Source organism: Leptopilina heterotoma, unplaced genomic scaffold, assembly GCF_015476425.1.
Source record: "Leptopilina heterotoma isolate Lh14 unplaced genomic scaffold, ASM1547642v1 Lhet_97, whole genome shotgun sequence".
In the NCBI taxonomy this organism is placed as follows: Eukaryota; Metazoa; Arthropoda; class Insecta; order Hymenoptera; family Figitidae; genus Leptopilina; species Leptopilina heterotoma.
In genome coordinates, this window is record NW_025111203.1 from 1,595,898 (window position 1) to 1,616,531 (window position 20,634).

A 20,634-nucleotide genomic window follows, 5' to 3' on the forward strand; every position below is an offset into this window, starting at 1 on the left:
AAATTTAAAAATCTATATGTAAAAGAATTATTTATGACTTACTGAATGTTAGATTAAATACGGAATTCTAAGAATGCTTATCCAGTAGTCTGATAAATAAATTTGCAAAATGGTCAAAAAAAACTTTAAAATACAAGAAAAAGGTTTATTCTTAATGTAGGTTTTCTAAAAGTAAATTCATATACCATTTCGTCCAATTCCGTTCGTGACCCAGTCGGAGGAATTCAAGTTTGCAGGTTTCGCCGTTCGAACAACAATATGCTGCATGTCTCTCCATGTTAAATTTCTATTCGCTTCGAGGGCAAGAGCACAAATGCCGGCAGCTAATGGAGCGGATGCTGAGGTTCCTGTATGACTGCTCGTACAATGATGGTGCAAGTCGGTAGTTACGACCTGTTTTTCATTTGACAACCCGGAGCTGTAAGTTGTTGCTAATGTCGATGAGCACTTCTCACTATACCAAGGTACGAAACCATTCTCCGTTGCACTGCTGATGGAAAGTGTCCATATGCTATTAGTGTACCCATCACAATTGCAATTATCGTAATCCCTGCCGCCGTTTCCAGACGCCCAAATAAATATTGATCCTTTACCACCTCGACCCTTAAACAAAGGAAAGACTATTTTTTAATTTTCTGATACATCACCATAAATGGTTATAAATTATTATTAGTTATTCTCTTGGAGAAAATCAGAGTAATTTAGGATCAATTAGAGTAATTAATTAAAGTAACTCAGGATAATTACCTTAGTAATCCCTTCAATAAAAGCTCTTGTAGCTAATTCACCTGGTCCATCGACTGTTTTTCCATCGTCATCTGGACCCCAAGAAGCACTATAAATATCAATGTGTTGCGGATTTAAGCTCAAAGATCGTGCTTCGACTGCGTCCGTCACATCTCCATCCAGCATGCGGACTCCTTAGAATAAATAAATTAATTTATAACACAAACTAAATTCGAAGCTACCGAAATAAAATCTTTTGATTTATAGAAGAGGTAGCAAACTTTATCTAGTCTAACCCTTTCAGTCCCAGTGGTCGATATATCGACCACCTTTTAAGCCACCGATTTTTTTAACATAACTTAGAGGAAAACTTTTAATAATTGCATATTTCTTATTTTTATGTTTCTACAAATAGGGTTTAGTAGTTTTTTAACAAATTAATCTATATTATTTATGCTTTTTGTTATTAACAAACTTATACACGGTAACGCATTATTTCAGGTTAAACTTGACTGTAAAAAAATTAAATCAGTAACATATACTTTAAATTATGGTTATTTTCTAAATTCTTGGGGTTTGCTGAATATTAATCTAAAATCAGATATGCAAATTCAAAATGGTGGATCCAATATGGCGGACAAAAATTAAAAATTAAACAAATTTGCTTAAAAATTGTCTCTCGGGGGTTTTTTGGGTCGTTGATTACAAATTTAAAGTCAGTTTTTAAAAATTCAAAATGACGGATCCAATATGGCGGAAAAAAATTAAACAAATTTACTTGAAAATGGTCTCTCGGGGGTTTTTGGGGTCGCTGATTACGAATCTAAAGTCAGTTTTAAACAATTAAAAATAGTGGATTCATAAATCCATATGGCGGACATTAAAAGTTACGAATTTGGAAACACCTTCCTCTATTTTAATACGGGCTTGGAACTGACAATCGCATAGTTTCATTTCTTTTCTTTAAAATTTTTTTTTTAATGTTTTTTTAAAAAGGCCGTAGCAGTATAAGCATGTAAAAAGTGCCCCCTCTTGGATTGGGTCCATATTTAGGGAATGATTTTGACCTATTATGAGACTTATTTTCACCAAGTTTCAACTCGAAAAAAAATTTTGCTTTTGAGTTATACAATTTTTTTGAAAAATTCAAAAAAATTCAAAAATTTTTTTTCCCTCTAAAATAGCTGAACCGATTTTCATGAAACAATTTTTTTTGTACAATATAGTACAATATGAACAGGTGATAAAAAAAAATTGTCGACCAAATTCAAACAAAAAAAGTCTGTAAAAAGAAAATTTTTTAAAAATTTTTTTAAAAAAACATTTTTTTTTATTGAAATTTTTTATGCACAACCGCCATTTTTTTCTGAGTCATTCCATTATATTTCGACTGATTTCGACTAAAGTCGTTGCCGACTAATTTTAAAAAATTGTAATATTTTGCAGGAATGATTTTAAAGATATTAGGATCACCGAAGAAAAAGAATTTTTTAAATATTTTTTATATTTGTTGTAAAATAAGCATCTAAAGTATATGAAGTCGTAAAAACTATCACATTTTCATCTAATAGAAAATATTAAAGAAAACACATAATTTACTATAAAAACGTAAAAAAATTATTAGAATTTATTAAGAATGAATTATTTTATTATTATAAATTGATAGAAACAATTATTAATAAGAAATATTAAATAAAAAATAATTTTAAAGTTTACCTGGCAAATAACCTATTTTTGCAAATTTCATTCACTAAATATGAGAAAGAGAAATCATTAAATTGGATAAAACCTTATGAAATACAAAGTACCTGTGATTAACTTTTAGTTTTTCTTATCACTTTCTTCCTGTTTTCTTCACAAATATTAAAAAATAAGCAATTAAAACTGGCACTTTGCTTATTTTCACGATTTTCAAATGTAAATAACTTCTGCCCAGAAAAATGAAAAATTACGAAAATTGGGCAATAATTAATTGATCACTAGATACACTTACTGGAAAAAGATTTTCTTTGGTCCCGAAGCTATTTTCTGAATTAATTAACTTTTAACTTTTCACTATTTCTATCAGGTTAATACATGTGTTTTTTTAAGGACGAAGTTAGCTCTTCTTGTTTGATCGTTTTGAACCAACTTCAGTTTAAAAAAAATCGCATGTATTAACCTGATAGAAATAGTGAAAAGTTAAAAGTTAATTAATTCGGAAAATAGCTTCGGGACCAAAGAAAATCTTCTTCCAGTGAGTGTATCTAGTGATCAATTAATTATTGCCCAATTTTCGTAATTTTTCATTTTTCTGGGCAGAAGTTATTTACATTTGAAAATCGTGAAAATAAGCAAAGTGCCAGTTTTAATTGCTTATTTTTTAATATTTGTGAAGAAAACAGGAAGAAAGTGATAAGAAAAACTAAAAGTTAATCACAGGTACTTTGTATTTCATAAGGTTTTATCCAATTTAATGATTTCTCTTTCTCATATTTAGTGAATGAAATTTGCAAAAATAGGTTATTTGCCAGGTAAACTTTAAAATTATTTTTTATTTAATATTTCTTATTAATAATTGTTTCTACCAATTTATAATAATAAAATAATTCATTCTTAATAAATTCTAATAATTTTTTTTACGTTTTTAAAGTAAACTAGTTGTCATACCCGTCTTCGACGGGTTTTAGTTTCTACCAATACATTTAACAATGTTTCTACCAATCTGGAAAATCAGAAAAAAACCGAAAATTTAATTTGACCGGAAAATTAATAATTAGTTACCAATAGCTATTTCGGTAGTATAATATTACTATTTGAATAGTCTCCACCTTTTAGCAAAAAATAAAAAATTATCAAAAATTCGAAAAACCCAATTTCTTAAAATTTAACATTTTTTTCTTCTTTTTTATATCATTAAGCTTCATTATTTTTGTGCTCTTCAAAAATAATTTACTTATTAAAAATTCTCCACCCTTTGGTAAAAAATCTAAAATTATGGAAAATTAGCAAAAATTCAAAAAACCGAATTTCTTAAAATTCAACATTTTTTCTTCTCTTTTATGGCTTTTGGCTTTATTATTTTTGTGCTCTTCAAAAATAATTTACTTATTAAAAATTCTCCACTCTTTGGTAAAAAATCTAAAATTATGGAAAATTAGCAAAAATTCAAAAAACCGAATTTCTTAAAATTCAACATTTTTTCTTCTCTTTTATGGCTTTTGGCTTTATTATTTTTGTGCTCTTCAAAAATAATTTACTTATTAAAAATTCTCCACTCTTTGGTAAAAAATCTAAAATTATGGAAAATTAGCAAAAATTTTAAAAACTGAATTTCTTAAAATTCAACATTTTTTCTTCCTTTTTATGTCAATTAGCTTCATTATTTTTGTGCTTTTAGAAAATACTTTACTTATTTAGTAGTCTCGACTCTTTGGTAAAAAATCTAAAATTTTCGAAAATTATCAAAAATCCAAAAAACCGAATTTCTTAAAATCCAACATTTTTCCTTCTTTTTTATGGCATTTAGCTTCATTATTTTTGTGCTCTTCAAAAATAATTTACTTATTAAAAATTCTCCACCCTTTGGTAAAAAATCTAAAATTATGGAAAATTAGCAAAAATTTTAAAAACTGAATTTTTTAAAATTCAACATTTTTCCTTCTTTTTTATGTCATTTAGCTTTATTATTTTTGTGCTCTTTAAAAATACTTTACTTAATTTGTTATCTCCACCCTTTCGTAAAAAATCTAAAATTATGGAAAATTATCATAAAATATTTATTATAAAACATCTCCATTTTTAAAGTCTCTGAACTTCTTTCAATTAAAGAATACTGAATGAATTGGATAAATAATTATGAATTGCATTATTATTTGACTTTAAAATCTTAATCAGAGACCTTAAAAATACTACTGAATTAAACTTGATAGTAATTAATGACAATTATAATTTTTTCGATTTTTTGATATCGAAAATATTTTTATACTTACATCTTAGTCATATCATTTTTTGTGCAAAATTATGCGAAAATGTGACTAAATAACATGTAATACTCAATTATACAGTGTTTAAAAGCAATTCATTAAACAATGTAAACTTTGTAAAATGTGACTAAATAACATGTAATACTCAATTATACAGTGTTTAAAAGCAATTCATTAAACAATGTAAACTTTGTAAACTTGCGATTTTTTTAATTATTTGAAAACTTTTTTATACTTAAATCTTAAAATTATGCTAAAATGTGACTAAATAACATGTTAAGTTTAAAAGCAGTCCATTAAAAAATATAAAATTTGGAAATTTGCGATTTTTTGAATTTTTCGAAATCATTTTTATTCTTACGTCTTAGTTATAGGACAGTACTTTTTTTAAAATTATGCTAAAACTTGACTAAATAACATGTAATACTCAATTATAGAGAGTTTAAAAGCAATTTATTAAAAAATATAAAATTTAAAAAATTTCGATTTTTTGAATTTTTTAAAAAAAAATTTTATACTTACATCTTAGTTATAGGACATTATTTTTGGCAAAACTATTCTAAAATGTGACTAAATAACATGTTATACTCAATTATAGAAAGTTTGAAAGCATTTTTTAAAAAAATGTAAAATTTGAAAATTTTTGGTTTTTGAATTTTTCGAAAAAATTGAATATCTCCCGTTCTAATTAATATTTTTCAATTCTGTAAATTTATAAACCTTCCTTGGCCCAAGGTCTAACATTCTGCCAAATTTGGTTTCAAATGGTTCAGCAGTTTTTAAGTGATGCGCGAACAAAGATTCTGTGACATACCGACACACATACATACATACATACACGAAATTTTTTATTGGTATATTTGGAATCCTTGATGCCTAAAACGAATAATTATGTGCGAAATTTAAAGTTCTGAACAATGTACAGACAAAAGTCTGATTTTATATATATAGAAGATAGATAGATGAAAATGTGACAGTTTTTACGACTTCATATACTTTAGATGCTTATTTTACAACAAATATAAAAAATATTTAAAAAATTCTTTTTCTTCGGTGATCCTAATATCTTTAAAATCATTCCTGCAAAATATTACAATTTTTTAAAATTAGTCGGCAACGACTTTAGTCGAAATATAATGAAATGACTCTTCTATAAAATAATAGTCATTTCAAAAGTAACATATATTTTTTGCAAGATGATTGAAAGGGTACTTCATACTTTAAAAAATAAAAAACCGATTTTTGGCCCCTAAATAGTACAGTTTTCTATATAAACGAGGGGTCAACGTTTTTTAAAATTACATTAAAAATTAATTAAATTAAATTTCTAAAAAAGTTAATAATATATGCCTGTTTATTGTAAATATTGATCTTTTAGTCAACTTTTCAAAAAAATTTACAAAAAAAAAATTATTTTTGAAGTTTTTTCAACTTTGGCATATTTTTTAAAAATTGTAGAAAACATTTGAAATTTACTTAGATTTAAGTTTTATCTTTAACTTAAGACCAAAAGAGTTTAAAAATCTTATTCGGTTCGTGAGATCCCAATATACATATATAGAAAATATCTACTGCTTTGATTCATAAATAATATTTGTTTAAATAATTGTGTTTAATTCAAATATATTTTCTGCTTTGGTTTAAACAAAGAATATGTTTAAAAATGTTATGTTTGATCTAAAGTTAAATGTTGATTAGAAATAATTTAAAATCAACCATAAATTATGTTTGAATTGAATATATTATTTCTATAAATGAACCAAAAAATATGTTTGAATTAAACTTAAATTTGTTTGACTGTATAGCAAAGATATTTTAAGTTTGATTTAAACAAAATTTTTTTGAATCAAATAAATCGTTTTCTCAGTGTATTTACAAAAAAATTGTGTTTCAAAGATTGACATGTTTTTGGGCCGTGCGCGTGCAGCCGTACCGGTAATTCCCAACGGTATATAGTGTACGTCCATTTACTTTTTTAATAAATCTTGTACATACTAAAAAATCAATATATACAATAAACAGGCATATATTATTAACTTTTTTAGAAATTTAATTCAAGTATTAATTAATTTTTAATTTAATTTTAAAAAATGTTGGCCCCTCGTTTATATAGAAAACTGTACTATTTAGGGACCAAAAATTGGTTTTTTAGTTTTTAAAGTATGAAGTACCCTTTCAATCATCTTGAAAAAAATATATGTTACTTTTGAAATGACTATTATTTTATAGAAAAAAAATGGCGGTTGTGCAAAAAAAATTTCAATAAAAAAAAATGTTTTTTTAAAAATTTTCTTTTTACTGACTTTTTTTGTTTGAATTTGGTCGACAATTTCTTTTATCACCTGTTCATATTGTATTGTACAAAAAAAATTGTTTCATGAAAATCGGTTTAGCTATTTTGGAGGGAAAAAAATTTTTTGAATTTTTTTGAATTTTAAAAAAAAATTGTATACCTAACTCAAAAGCAAAATTTTTTTTCGAGTTGAAACTTGGTGAAAATAAGTCTCATAATAGGTCAAAATTATTCCCTAAATATGGACCCAATCCAAGAGGGGGCACTTTTTACATGCTTATACTGCTACGACCTTTTTAACACTTTTATTAATTTTTTTTATTTATTGAATATTTTTATATTTGTCTTAACAAACGACAAAAGACAAGTGACAAAACATAAAAGACGAACGACAAAAAAACAAAAGACAATCAAGAGAAAACAAAGGGACAATGACAAACGACAAAAAACAGTACTTCTCTCCTATTTTTAATATTATTGTTGTTATAGTCGTAACATTAGATTCGCCATTTAAAAATTTTGTAAGAATGATTTCAGATTTGTTTTTTCACACCCCGCAAACTTCCAAGAAGCAGCATTCAGTCCTATATTGTCCATTTTTTATTTTTGACTATCATATTGTATCCATTATTTTAAAGATAGAAAAACTGACTTCAGATTCGTAATCTGTGATCTAGAAAAAACCTAAGCTGTAATTTTCAAACAAATTTGATGGATTTTTTATTTCTTCGTCCAATATATTGAATCCTCTATTTTTAATTTTAATAAACTGACTTCCGATTCAGAATCAGCGACCCCAAAAACCCCCGAGTGACATCTTTCAAGTAAATTTGTTTAATTTTTATTTTTTTTTGTCCGCCATATTGGATCCGCCATTTTAAATTTTGAAAAACTGACTCCAGATTCGTAATCAGCGACTCCGAAAACCATGGGTATTATACCTATTGTAGATATTTTTCAATTGCCCTAATTATGGGACTGAAAGGGTTGAAAAATTAATTAATGGTTTGAAACCGCTTACCTCCAATTTGTGCATAAAAAGCTACGCCGACAGCACAAAGGGAATTGTTTGCGGTAGCAGCAACTTCACCTGCGCATCTCGTTCCATGACGATTACTGTCAGCAAGGTCATACCGTGGCATTGGATCTTCGTCATGATTGTTTACATCGTAACTAGCTAGTGGATCCTAAAAGAAACGTAACAGTTACATAATATTCAATGTCTTGATAAATCTTACAAAACTTATTGAATGCAGAAAGTACAAAATACAATTTGAGTTTAATTCCCTTTTCAGGGTTGCCACAAAAATTTAATTTTGTTTTTCCCTGACACTAAAGAATATTCTGATTCACTCCAAAAATGATTAGATTCTCAAAAAAATGTTCTATCACATTTATTTACGAATTTCCTTAATTGTAAAATTATTCGAAAATATCAATGACTTCGTTTTTAAATAAATATTTAATTATTATTATTTTTTTATAGGAATTAAGATTTTCAAATTCAAACCTTCTGAAATTCAATAACTTACGAAAATATTATTATAAAACATGACTCGAAGTGATCGATTCCTTCATGTTTTATAATAAATTTAAGATGACAGAGTGATAAATCATTATTTTATATCATAAGAATATTGTAACTATAAATTCAAATTTTCAAAGATTTTAATTTTGAACCCTCTTCAAAATTCAATTATTTTTTAAAATTCACGTTATAATACTTTAAATATTCATCAATTATAATTTAAAATTTAAAGTAAAATTCATTTTTTAATGAATTTCTAGTACAAAATTTTTCGAGAATTCAATTATTTTATTACAAAAATAAATAATTGAATTCTTGCAACGAATTTTATTACAAATTTTTTTAAAGAATTGAATTCCTGTGAAGGATTCTATTTATGAAAATAATTGAATTCCACGCAGAAAAATATTATTATTTATAAAAATAATTAATTTCTTGTGAAGAATATTATTCAAAATTTTTTTAAATAATTAAATTTCTCAGAATTTTTTAAAATTTATTTTTAACAATTTTGATGAAATTCTTTAAAAAAAACATTATTTTCAAAATTTTTAATAAAATTCCTTCAAAAAATTAAATTATTTTCAACAATTCAGATAAAATTCTTCGGAACAATTCAATTATTTTTATGAATTGAAAAATTCTTGGCAAAAGTTCAATTATTTTTGTAAATAGGTAACAAAATTCTTCTTAAAATTTAATTATTTTAAAAATTTTCTGTAAAAATTTTTAAAAAACTTGATGATTTTCAAGAAAATTGAAATAAATTCTTCAAAACAATTCAATTATTTTAAAGAATTTTAATTAAAATCTTTCCAAGAATTGAATTATTTTTAATACAATTTTAATTACATTTTCTCAAAAGAATTCATTTATTGAAAAAAATGTTCATAAAATTCTTCAAATGAATTCAACTATTTTCTGTACATCGACAATTTAATTATTTCTAAAATAATTGAATTCTTAAATAGAATTTTATTAAAACTTTTTTAAATAATTTTTTAAATCCCTGCGAAAAAATTTATTATTTCTGCAAATATTGATATTATCTATTTATTGATATTATTGAATTCTTTCGAAGAATTTATAAAAAAAAATTTTTAAATAATTGGATTTTCCCTGGAATTTAATTAAAATTGTATTTAAAATAATTGAATTCCAGCGAATATTTAATTATTTTGAAAAATAATTGAATTCTTGAATTGAATTTTATTAAAAGTTTTTTAAATAATTGAACTTCTGTGAAAAAAAACAATTAAACAACAATTTTCCAGGATACCGATTAAAATTCCCTGACTTTTCCAAGTCTTTTCAAGGTTTAAAAAATTCCCTGAAATTTAAACTCAAACTATGTATAAGTTGTTACATCTAAATAATTTCAACTTACGTAATTGTCTTTTAAATCAGGATGATCTTTCTCCAATCCATCGTCTAGAATTGTCACGACTACACCACGTCCTGTTATTCCTTCAGCCCAAGCTTCTTGTACGTTCATGTCTAGTCCGTTGCCCCTATTCTGTAGCAAAAAGTCATTTCTCCAATTATTCCATAGAAATTTTTTCTTCAAAATTTAATGCATCAGTGATGTGTATTTTGGACATTATGTATTTTTAAAACACCATAAGATTACTTACCAAATACCACATTAAGGACCACCTTTCATCGTTCAAGATAGTTGGCGTCTTGCGTTGTCTCGGTATCGGTATAAAATCTCTTTTCGACCGAGACTTTATTCTTTGCTGTTCTGCTCTTCGAACCCGATGATCACGTAGCAACTGTTCGTGAACTTTAATATGAGGATCTACAGATCTTTTCTTTACCATTCTATGATCGAGATGGTACCAATCGTCAACAATCTGAAAATAATTCAAGGTATATACATTAAATGATTATCCAACACTTTTTCCCCGAAAACCCCCAAGAAACAACTTCAAGCAAATTTAGTAAATTTCTTCAAATTTTAGCCGTCACAATGGATACGCCATTTTGAATTTTTTTTAATCTGGCATTTAATTCAGATTCAGCGATCCCAAAAATCCCTAAGTAATAAGTTATAAGGAAATCTGGAAATTTTTTTAATTTTGTGTCGCCATATTGGAACCGCCATTTTGAATTTTTTAAACTTGAAATCAAATTTGGTTTCAGCGACCCCAAAAACTTATTTCATTAAATAAATTAGTAAATTTGTTTTATCGACTATTAATAAAACAGTTCTACTATAATTGTTAATAAAATTATTACTAAATCATTTGGTGGACGACTTTTTGTCATTTCATTAGTAACTTTCTACTGATTCATATTTAGAGATTGTATACACGTCATCGATTAAAATAATTAACGAAATTATCTTAATAATTTTACTTAACCTTTAATCGGACAGTCGAATTTCGATGGATTAAAGAGGAAACTTCTAAATTATAAATTTATTTAATTTAAAAATTTTATAATTTCTTTTTGTAATTTAAAATTACGGAGTTTTATTAAAATTCATTTATTTACTCCAAAATATTTTTGAACTGACGCTCACAGTATAAAACTTATAAAATTGTTCGATATCTATTGTTTTTCAGTTAAACCTAAATTCACAATCATTCACATTAATGTAAATACGTTTCTGTCAATATACAATATAAAAAAGGCTTGTTTTAGTTTGATTTCATATATTAAAATACAATAAATCTAAATTAAGACGAAAATAAATAATATTGAAATTTCTAATTTCTTATTATATAAAAAAAATAAAAAACTGGTAAAATGAGGAGCACCTATGTATACGTAAAAACGCGTGCTGCCTACGGAAAGCAATGCGTTTTCAATATGAAAGAAACATCTTTAGATGAAGTAATTTTACCAAATTCTGAATTAAATGAACAATTTATTTTACAAAATCCTTGCCATAAAAGAGTACAGATGTCAAATAAAATAGCTCATCACGAGGTTAGTAAATTTCTAAATATAGATAAGTAGTTCAAATGCTCAATGTCAATAATTCAACTACAATGCAACTACCTATATCTTGACACATTAAAAGGAGACAGTGGGTATAGTCTTGGCTGATAGAGATGTGAGGAAGAAGAAAAATGGTCCAGATGAAAATCAGAATACTAAAATAATTAGGTCAAAATCGCGAAATTTGAAACTTTCGTAACGTAACGGTCTTTTTGAAAAGTTTATAAATATTAAATAATGCATATAAAAATTTTTACATTATATCAGCAAAAAAAAAGTATATTAGAACTCTGAGTTCAATTATTTTCAATATCTAGTATTTTCATAAGATTTCACAAAAGAATTCAATTATTTAAAAAAACAAGTTGTTCAGTTTATGATTATTTAGCTTCCTCAATATAATATATACCAATTGCTTAACTTTTTATTATAGAATAATTATTTTAAAGTATAAGATAAAAAATTTCAAGAAATACAAAATTTGAATTTTCTGTTAAAAATAAAACTATCAATTAATTTTATAAATATTGATAAAATATATACTTTATATACATGAATCGATTCGTTTTCATGTCAGGAATACAATTTTGTACCACACATGAAAATTTGTAAAACTAATTGATTCTAAAAAATTCGGAAATCAACATCACTATAAGACTTCCTTTGGGATGAAGCAAAAAATAACTTTAGCTCATTTTACGCGAAATTTTATAAGCTTTCCAATAGTTATTTTAAAAATTTTTCTAGACTTATTTTTAACTGAAATATTTTTTAAAAAAATGAGAGGCATGCTTTTAATGCGAATTTTGTAAGTGGACTGACAATTCTGTCCGGTACTGTACTTTTTTAAAATTAATTATCGTGTGCAAAGTCTGGAATGCACATAATAAGTAATCTTAAGGCGTATAAAAAAATAAAAGTTTTCCTCTTACTAACGGTAGACTATCTTTACATTCGGAAGTACATCATCTTATATAAATTACAAAAAAAAAAAACGCGTGTGCATAATTGAACGAGAGGTCTAAACCTAATTCAAACAGTAATCTTGTAATAATTAATTTTCAGACTCAGACTATGGGGAAAGAATTTAAAAATACCGGAATGCACCATTTTGAGGGCGGATGGCCGAAAGAAATCGATCCTTCAGATGAGGATGCAAAGGCAAGATTTCGAAGACGAGTTGAAAAGGAAGAAAATTGGTATTCGAAATTAAAAACTTTATTTAACGTAAGTTTCTAAAATTCTAATACTTTGAATTCGCAGAAAGCTTTTCATATTACTGTTAAGTTTTCATTGGATGCTACAATTAGACTACGGCTCTTGCTCGTATTATATACAATTCAAAACATTTTCTAATTCTGAACTCTTGTTGCAATTTATTCTTATGATTCAGTGAAACTCTGATAACTCGAAACCTTCGAATAATGTCATGAGTGCGTGGCCTGTCGAAGAATGTATCCGAAATTTCTATTATTGTACCCTCCCTCAAATCGTCTAGCATCATCAATCACATTTTTGACAGAATCTCCCCATGAGATTTAGTATTGATAAAATTGAACTCTCTGCCGTTGCTAACTTATCCCAACTGCATTGCCATAGAACGTATAAATCCTATAGCCCTACCAGGCTATCGTCCAATATCTGTCGATTTCTGACGATAACGAGACCGTTAGCAACAGCAGAGGGTTAATTTCAGTAGAATTTTTCAGAATTTCCTTGGAAATTCGAGTTATCAATGTTCCATTGATTTCAAAATTAATAGCATTTCAAAATTAACAGCATAGAAAGCTGTATTTATCAAATGACTTTATAGACTACTGAAAATGCAATTCTCCAAAACAACGCAATTAATGTTTACGACCATTACTTTAATGATGTAATACCATCGGATTTAAAAGAAATGCCATCTGCAATGTAACGAGCGAATGGATTTTGAGAATTGTTAAATCTGATCCTTTTTAAGGTAAAATATTAAAATATCTCTTTTTTCTTTTATTATTTATGTCACAAAATATAATATGAAATATAAACAGTTTTCAATGTTTTCATGTTTTATAAACATTTTTATGATTTTTATATCTACTACAAATTTTAGATTGTAAATGAGATGTCACTTTTTAACATGACATGATGAGCCTGTTGTCGAACGTTTTCAACTGCGTGTGTTACTTTAAAATTATAAAATATAATTCAAATAGAAATTTCAAATTTTTTAATAGGTAACAAACGTTTAAGTTATTATTAGAAGAAAAACGATAGTTTATCTCTGAAAATAATCATGAGAATTTGGAAAAATTTTTAGATCAATTTCTAAAACTGGCATATTTTTAAAGAAAGTGTACACATTAATAACTATCAGATATTAAATAAATTAAATAAATAAATTTAAATAACTCGTAAAATTACCTTTAAAATAAGTTAAAGAACATTAAAACATGTAAATTATTTTTTTAAAATATTGTTAAAATCATTCTTATCTTCTTATCATAAAAAAAAGATTTTTGTAAAAATAGGATGAAAGGCATTTTTTTATTAAGTGTGATGGAAATTTAAGTACATAGTCCAGAAATTGGGACATTTATTTTAATGAGGAAGCTTTATCTTAATGACCATTTGGCCATGAAATGAACAATTTGTATTTAATGTTTCTAATAGAAAGTTAATTCAATTGTTTTTGTTTAAGGTTCAATTTATAAAAAATTTTAATAGATTTTAATGGTTTAGAAATTGATAACGTAGTTTATGGATGGCCCCTAATTTATTAAAAATTTTATTTAATTTTTAGATTGGTATCCTAAAGCTGTCGAGGTCATTAACTTCGAATCTGATGTTAGATTTTCAAAATTTTAAATAGCGAAAATGCAACTTATTTCGATTTTTATAGTGCAAAAAATATCTATAAACAAATCTTTCAAAAAATTATTTTTGAATCATTTTTTAAGATAATTAAATTTTTCAAATATATCTATTATAAAAATCTTTTTGAATAATTGAAATTTTGTAAAATTTAATAGAAAATAATTAATTTTTTTCAAGTATCTACTTTGTTACAATCTTTGAAAATTAACTTTTGAAAAATTTTAATTCAGAACTATTAATTAATAATTTTTAATAATTGAATTATTAAAAATGTTAATGAAAAATCTTTAAAAATTATAAATTTAAAAATAAAAATTAACTTCTAATTTTTTTAAAATGAAATATTTTCAATATTTTCAATTACATATTTTCGAAAATTTAAATACATACAAACATTTAATTAAAATTCTTCAAAAATTTGATTCTTTTTTTTGTATTTTTTAAAAACTCAATTATTTTTCAAAGATTTGATCAAATTTCAATTATTTTCGAAAGATTTTACCAAACTTATATTATTTTTTAGAAGATTTTACCAAATTTCAATTTTTTTGGACATTTTTTAATTGCATGTAATTGTAAAACTATTGTCTTTCAAAAATTATTTAAAAATATTTTTAGAAAATTAATTTTAAGAATTTCTTTCTTAATATTTTTGAAAATATTCTTCCTTAATATCTTTAAAAAAAATTAACATTTTCAATTATTAGAAAAAATTGAATTTTTGTATTTAAATAATTGATTGAGAGATGGAGTTTAGTTAAATATTGTAGAAAATAATTTAATTTTGGAAGGGTTATATAGTTGTAATTTTTAGAAATTATTAAATTTCAGAATTTGAAATTTTTTAAATTTTATTTCTCATGAAAAAAGAAATAAGAAGTATTTAAATATTTATTTAGCAAAATTATTCAAGTTTTAATTAATTTAATTTAGAAATCAGTGAACTTTTTTCTTTTTTTAATCGACTAAACTGTAAAATATAAATTTTCCAGCTCCTGTCAGGGTGTTTAACTGAATTTGATTTTATTAAAATTTATTGTACAACTCGATAATGCATCTTTCAATAGTTATCATATTGAATCCGCTATTTTGAATTTTGAAAAATTGATGTCAAATTCGTAACCAGCGACTCCGAAAATTAATCATGGAATTAATAACAAATTTGACATCAATTTTTCAAAATTCAAAATGGCGGACATAAAAAATTAAGATCTCTCAGATTTGCTTGACACTTATGTTACTTTGGTGTTTTTTGGGTTTCTAATTGAAAATAATTATTAAGAAGTTTTTAATTAACGTTTAAGTGGGTTTAGATATAAATTTCAAAATGTTAAAAACCTCAATATTATATCAATTACGACAGTAAGTAATTTTATAGAAAATGAAGAAGAAAAGAGGAAAATGTAAAAAGTTTGATGACTGACCTTAGCAAGATATCGAAATCCATTGTCTTTGGCTACTTGCTTAGCTACCTCTGGCCCTCCCTTGATATACGCAGCCCATTGATTCGAATAAGCCGTAATTGGAATATTTTTAGTCGAAAGAAGGAAGGCGAAGATAAAAATCCACTTGGAGCACATCCTAACTGTCACTGTCACTTGACACTCTTGCAAAGCCAATATTTACTAAAGCACCTGCTTTAAGTGTACATTCCAGTTGAATATTTACAGAGAGGGAACAAATTATTTTCAATCCGTTCTAACCAATGTTCTTATATCAAGTGTGTGTAAAAAACATACATGCACACACATATTTATATATAAATATATAGACACATACATATTCAGTCTGCTTCTATGCACCTTAGATTATATCCAAAACACCAGCGGCAGTGTTCTCTTTATCAAAAAAGTCAACGAGTTGTCTAAAACTTTAACAAAAACAGAAGCACTAAATTCTTCAACTCTTGAATTGATGCGTATAAAATTCCATATAAAACTGTTCTTTATAAATCACAATATAAAATAGAAACGTAAATTAAGCAAATACGCAGAATTATTTTTAACATATGTCAACAAGTATATTAAGAATTGACTTGTTTTGTAGTTTTCGCTCCTCTGATAAGTTAACTCTCATTAACCTTATTAAACTTCTATACTTTTTGAACTTGAGTTTCCTCAACATTTTCAAACAGTCTCAAATTTGATATGAAGATATGAAGTATTTTCCTTATTCTTCATAAAAATTTTAATTTCATCTTTATTTTTCTTGACTCTTTGTTGCAGGTGCAGTCTCTCAATGTAAAATTCATTTTGTTCAAAATCATTATTGCCTTTTTATGTAGAACGTTGTATTTATACATATAGTCTATTCTCAAAATATATCTAATGTAATTGACGGAAAAAATGGAAATTTCTTCAAATAAAAACTGTTAAATGAAGAATTCATCGTGTCTTACTTTTTAGAATCTTATTTTCTTCACTTTCATTATGAATTAATCTTCTTGTCACTATGATAATCTGAAAATAAAGAGAAAAATTTAATACATAATTGTTATAGTGTAATAATTAAGATTTATTAATTTTAGCTACTAATATTGGTATCTAAATGGTATAAATGGTATAAATTTAAATGGTATAAATTTGAGGTCATAATTTGAAAATTCAAAATGTCGGATCCAATATGGCGGACGATTTTTAAAAAAATTCTTTCATTTTAATGAATTTTAGTAACGAAGGGTTTTTGGTGTCGCTGATTACAAATTGGAGGTCAGATTTTAAAAACTCAATGGCGGATCCAATATGGTGGTCGAATTTAAAAAAAATTGTTTAATTTATGTGAAAAAAACATGTTCCTAGATGTTTTTCGAAAGAAGTTACTAAATAACAACAATTATTCGTTTAAACAATTAAATAATTGTTAAATTTATAAAATATTTTCATCTTATGTTATTTAGCTTATAGTTAATTGCAAAATTAGAAAAAAACTACATGTTCCTAGATGTTTTTTGTAAAAAGTTAATAAATAACAACAATTATTTGTTTTAAACAATATTGAAGAATTGTTAAAGGGTGCGAAAATAATATTTAATTTTATAGTATAATATTATTTTAAATTATATTTATCTACTTTTATAAATTACATTTAATTTTGATTATTATTAATTATTCATTAACTTATTATCAAACAAAATTAAAATTTAATATTTTTTCAATAATTTGACCGCCATACTGAATCCGTCATTTTGCAATTTTAAAATTTGACCCCAGAAAGCAGAAACTCCGAAAACCCTTAGATAGCAAATTTAATAAAATTTGACCAATTTTTTAAAAATTAGTCCGCCATATTGAATTTTGAAAATTTGACCTCAAATTCGTAATCAGCGACCCCAAAAACCCTTTGATACTAAGTTTCAATAAAATCAAACAATTTTTTCCGATATATGTATCACAAACTATATATATACCTTATTTCGCTGTAAGTTGCACTTTGTTTCATGTGTTAATATTAATTTGTTTAAACATTATGAGAAAACCAATATTTGGACGAGTATACTCGTTATGGTACGCAGGAGGGTTAAAAAATGATGAAGAATAACGTATTAAAATAAATGAATATCCACTTATTCGCTTAGAGTGTTTATTCACATTTCAGTTTTAGTTATTTTATTAATATAAAAAATGCTAATAAATAGATGTAAATGTTTTTTGGATTATTTAAATAAAAAAATATAATATAATAATAATATAATAATATAATTTATAATAATAATATAATATAATATTTATATAAATAAATAAAAAAATGCTTTTAAGAAATTAAAGTATTCTAGAATATTATATTATTATTTCAATAATAATTGGTCTACTTTGAAATAAAAATTTAAAATTAGTAAAAGTTAGTGACCGCCATTTTGTAGTAAAATTTCAAACAGAACTTTTTTTCACACTTCAACATGTATTTAATAAATCCTCTAAAAATAAACTCTATTCCTATTTTTATTTTCCCAAAATAAATCATTAAAGATAGGTCTCCATTTTTTGCCTCTAGAGTAATGAAATTTGATATAATTAACCCGACTAACTTCCTAGTAACTTTGTAAAAATTTTAAAAATGTTCTCCGAATTAAATATTTCAATGTTAATTTTCTGAGAGTTAACGCGTAATCTTGCTGGAAATTTGAAAAAAATACATTATCAGGGGTAAATTTCTGAAAAATTAAAGAAAAATTTGAAACTAAACTGCCTAGCCTCTGAGTTTTCCCTAAAATTAATCATGGAAAGTACACAATATAATGACAAGAAAAATTTTCCTAAAGTTTACTGAAAAAATTATAAAAAATTTTAAATATTTTCTTTGAATCCTTAAGGTAATAACTGAGTTTAAAGTTGTGCAATTTTTAAAGAACCCCGTATATACATACAATTAAAACTAAGAAATCAAAATCTGTTGAGAAAATTGTAGTTTTAATTGTATATAATTATGTTGAGATTTTTTAAAAATTTTCTAATTTTAAACGAAATTATATTTTATCCGCTTTATATTTCCGCTTTGCTTATTTAAATCGGTTCATTCATTTAGGAGAAATAAATTTTTGTTTAAAAAGTTGCAAAAAACTTTTATAAAAAAAAATTTGTTTTCTGTTCTTTGGTGGACACATTCCTAAGGCCAAATAGAAACTTTTTTTCAATATTTCGATTTAAAAAAAATAATTTTTATTTTTTATGAAAATTTCACGAATTCTGACCCAATAATAATAATTTAATTGCGTTGTGATTATAGCAAATGCCGTTTCGACGCAATTTTCTGAACTTTATCACACCTTTTTTCTTTCCTAATTAACATAAAACAAAAAAGTACCATATTTACATCTAATTAAGCAAAAAGTCAATTAAAAATTAAAAAGCATTAATTGTTTAATAATTTTGTTATAAAATGAAAAACTCTTGGAAATCATGATTTATTACTTTCGATGTGGAGAACAATAGAGTTGGAAGAACTTCCGGTAAGAGATTTGCTATTATTTATATATTGTAACGAAAACGTCTAACCATTAATCGAGATTTCATCATTTTTATTGTAAAACACCACGACTTTATAAATAAAATAACTTTTAAAACATATAAGATGCCTTTCTGTTCTTTAGCACATATAATCTTCCTACTTTAAACTTCTTTTTAAGACATTTTCGAAAATTTTAAAAAATGGTTGAAAGTCTATAAAAATAAACACAAAATTTTCGTTTTTAATTTTTTCAATGAAAGGAATACAATTTTAAAATTAAAAAAAAAATTAAATACAATTAAATTTACTATAAAAAAGTGCCTTCATTTCTTTTATTTCGTGCATTTTAATGGAAAAAGCAGCATTTCAAAAAATAAGTTCTTTCCATTAAAAATTTCAAATTGTCTGTTTTCCGTAGAATTTTTTACTTTTATTCTTCAAGTTTTACCGAACTATTCATATATAAGTACAAATATTACCGAACACTTATCTTACGTTGTACCGAACTGTCACTGGAATTTTAAATGCTTAGTTGAAGTTTAACTTTAGTACTAGAAGTGTTAATATATGTATCATAATGTGTATGCCTTTTCCATTATCATTTCTGCCGTCCTTATTTAAAAAACACACTATCTATCTACAATTGGCGTCATTTCGTGGTATTTGACAAAACGCGTTTTTATCTGTACTTCCTTTCACATCATGTTTTTCAGAAATGTAATAATGCTTCCTTAACTAATTTTATTATGCAAAAAAATTGCAATTTTTTATTGCAAATACGCAAAATTATTGCAAATATGCAAAATCGTGGTGAATTTTTGTCAGGAGAATAGCTCAAGTACAGTCGATTTTCCCGATGTAAAATACACTATATCTATGTTTAAATCTTCTTTTGTTTTTTCCTTCATCTATATTTATACTCTTGTGAATAAGTTTGGCATTTATTATTGTTGGTTGGTTAAATTTATTTCCTTATCAAATACATAGAATGTATATAATTCTAACTAATTAGAGTATTATTTTTACAATAACACAAATTTTTAAGAGTTTATAAGATTTTCGTTCTTACCAAAAATTCGCAGGATTGTTAAAAAAAATCATTATTATATATAGTGCAATTGCATTACTTAAATTAATGTATTTTGAAATATTTCAATAATTATTTTTCTTTTAAATAAAAAATGAAATCTATAATTTTAATTTAGTTTAATATTTTTAATTGTTCAAATTAATTGTTTACAAATAAACATTTATTTTTAATTCACAATTCATAAAAAGTAACCACAGCCGATAATCAGCAGAAGATGAAAAATTATTTTTGAGCGAACTTTATCATCTGTTTACTAAAAGTTGTTAGAACTAAAATTTTA

The 20,634-nt window shown here is 24.9% G+C and overlaps 2 protein-coding genes across 5 annotated transcripts in view; one reads left to right on the forward strand and one right to left on the reverse strand.

Annotated features, from left to right (window-relative positions):
- The window catches only part of LOC122512283 (furin-like protease 1), a 39,255-nt gene that overhangs the window by 14,371 nt on the left and 4,250 nt on the right, over positions 1 to 20,634 (reverse strand). For 3 of the 4 annotated variants that reach the window (XM_043628029.1, XM_043628028.1, XM_043628031.1), the window contains exons 2-7: positions 15,745 to 16,779; positions 10,147 to 10,368; positions 9,900 to 10,028; positions 8,006 to 8,171; positions 748 to 920; positions 186 to 603 (exon numbers count right to left, since the gene is read on the reverse strand). In XM_043628029.1, the coding sequence (XP_043483964.1) occupies positions 186 to 603; positions 748 to 920; positions 8,006 to 8,171; positions 9,900 to 10,028; positions 10,147 to 10,368; positions 15,745 to 15,900 (1,264 nt within the window). In that variant the 5' untranslated portion in view covers positions 15,901 to 16,779. Of the gene's footprint in view, positions 1 to 185; positions 604 to 747; positions 921 to 8,005; positions 8,172 to 9,899; positions 10,029 to 10,146; positions 10,369 to 15,744; positions 16,780 to 19,743; positions 19,857 to 20,634 lie in introns of those variants that run through there. The other variant, XM_043628030.1, reaches the window with a different exon arrangement.
- Positions 12,464 to 13,600, forward strand: LOC122512284 (dynein intermediate chain 3, ciliary-like). The gene is made up of 3 exons (XM_043628032.1): positions 12,464 to 12,688; positions 13,275 to 13,424; positions 13,557 to 13,600. Exons 1-2 carry the CDS (start codon positions 12,536 to 12,538, stop codon positions 13,377 to 13,379), a joined length of 258 nt encoding a protein of 85 aa, XP_043483967.1. The 5' UTR covers positions 12,464 to 12,535; the 3' UTR covers positions 13,380 to 13,424; positions 13,557 to 13,600.

Coding starts and splice junctions, on each gene's coding strand:
- LOC122512284 (XM_043628032.1), top strand. CDS start 12,536: ATGGGGAAAGAATTTAAAAATACCGGAATGCACCATTTTGAGGGCGGA. Junction 12,689..13,274: donor AATTAAAAACTTTATTTAAC/GTAAGTTTCTAA, acceptor ATGACTTTATAG/ACTACTGAAAATGCAATTCT.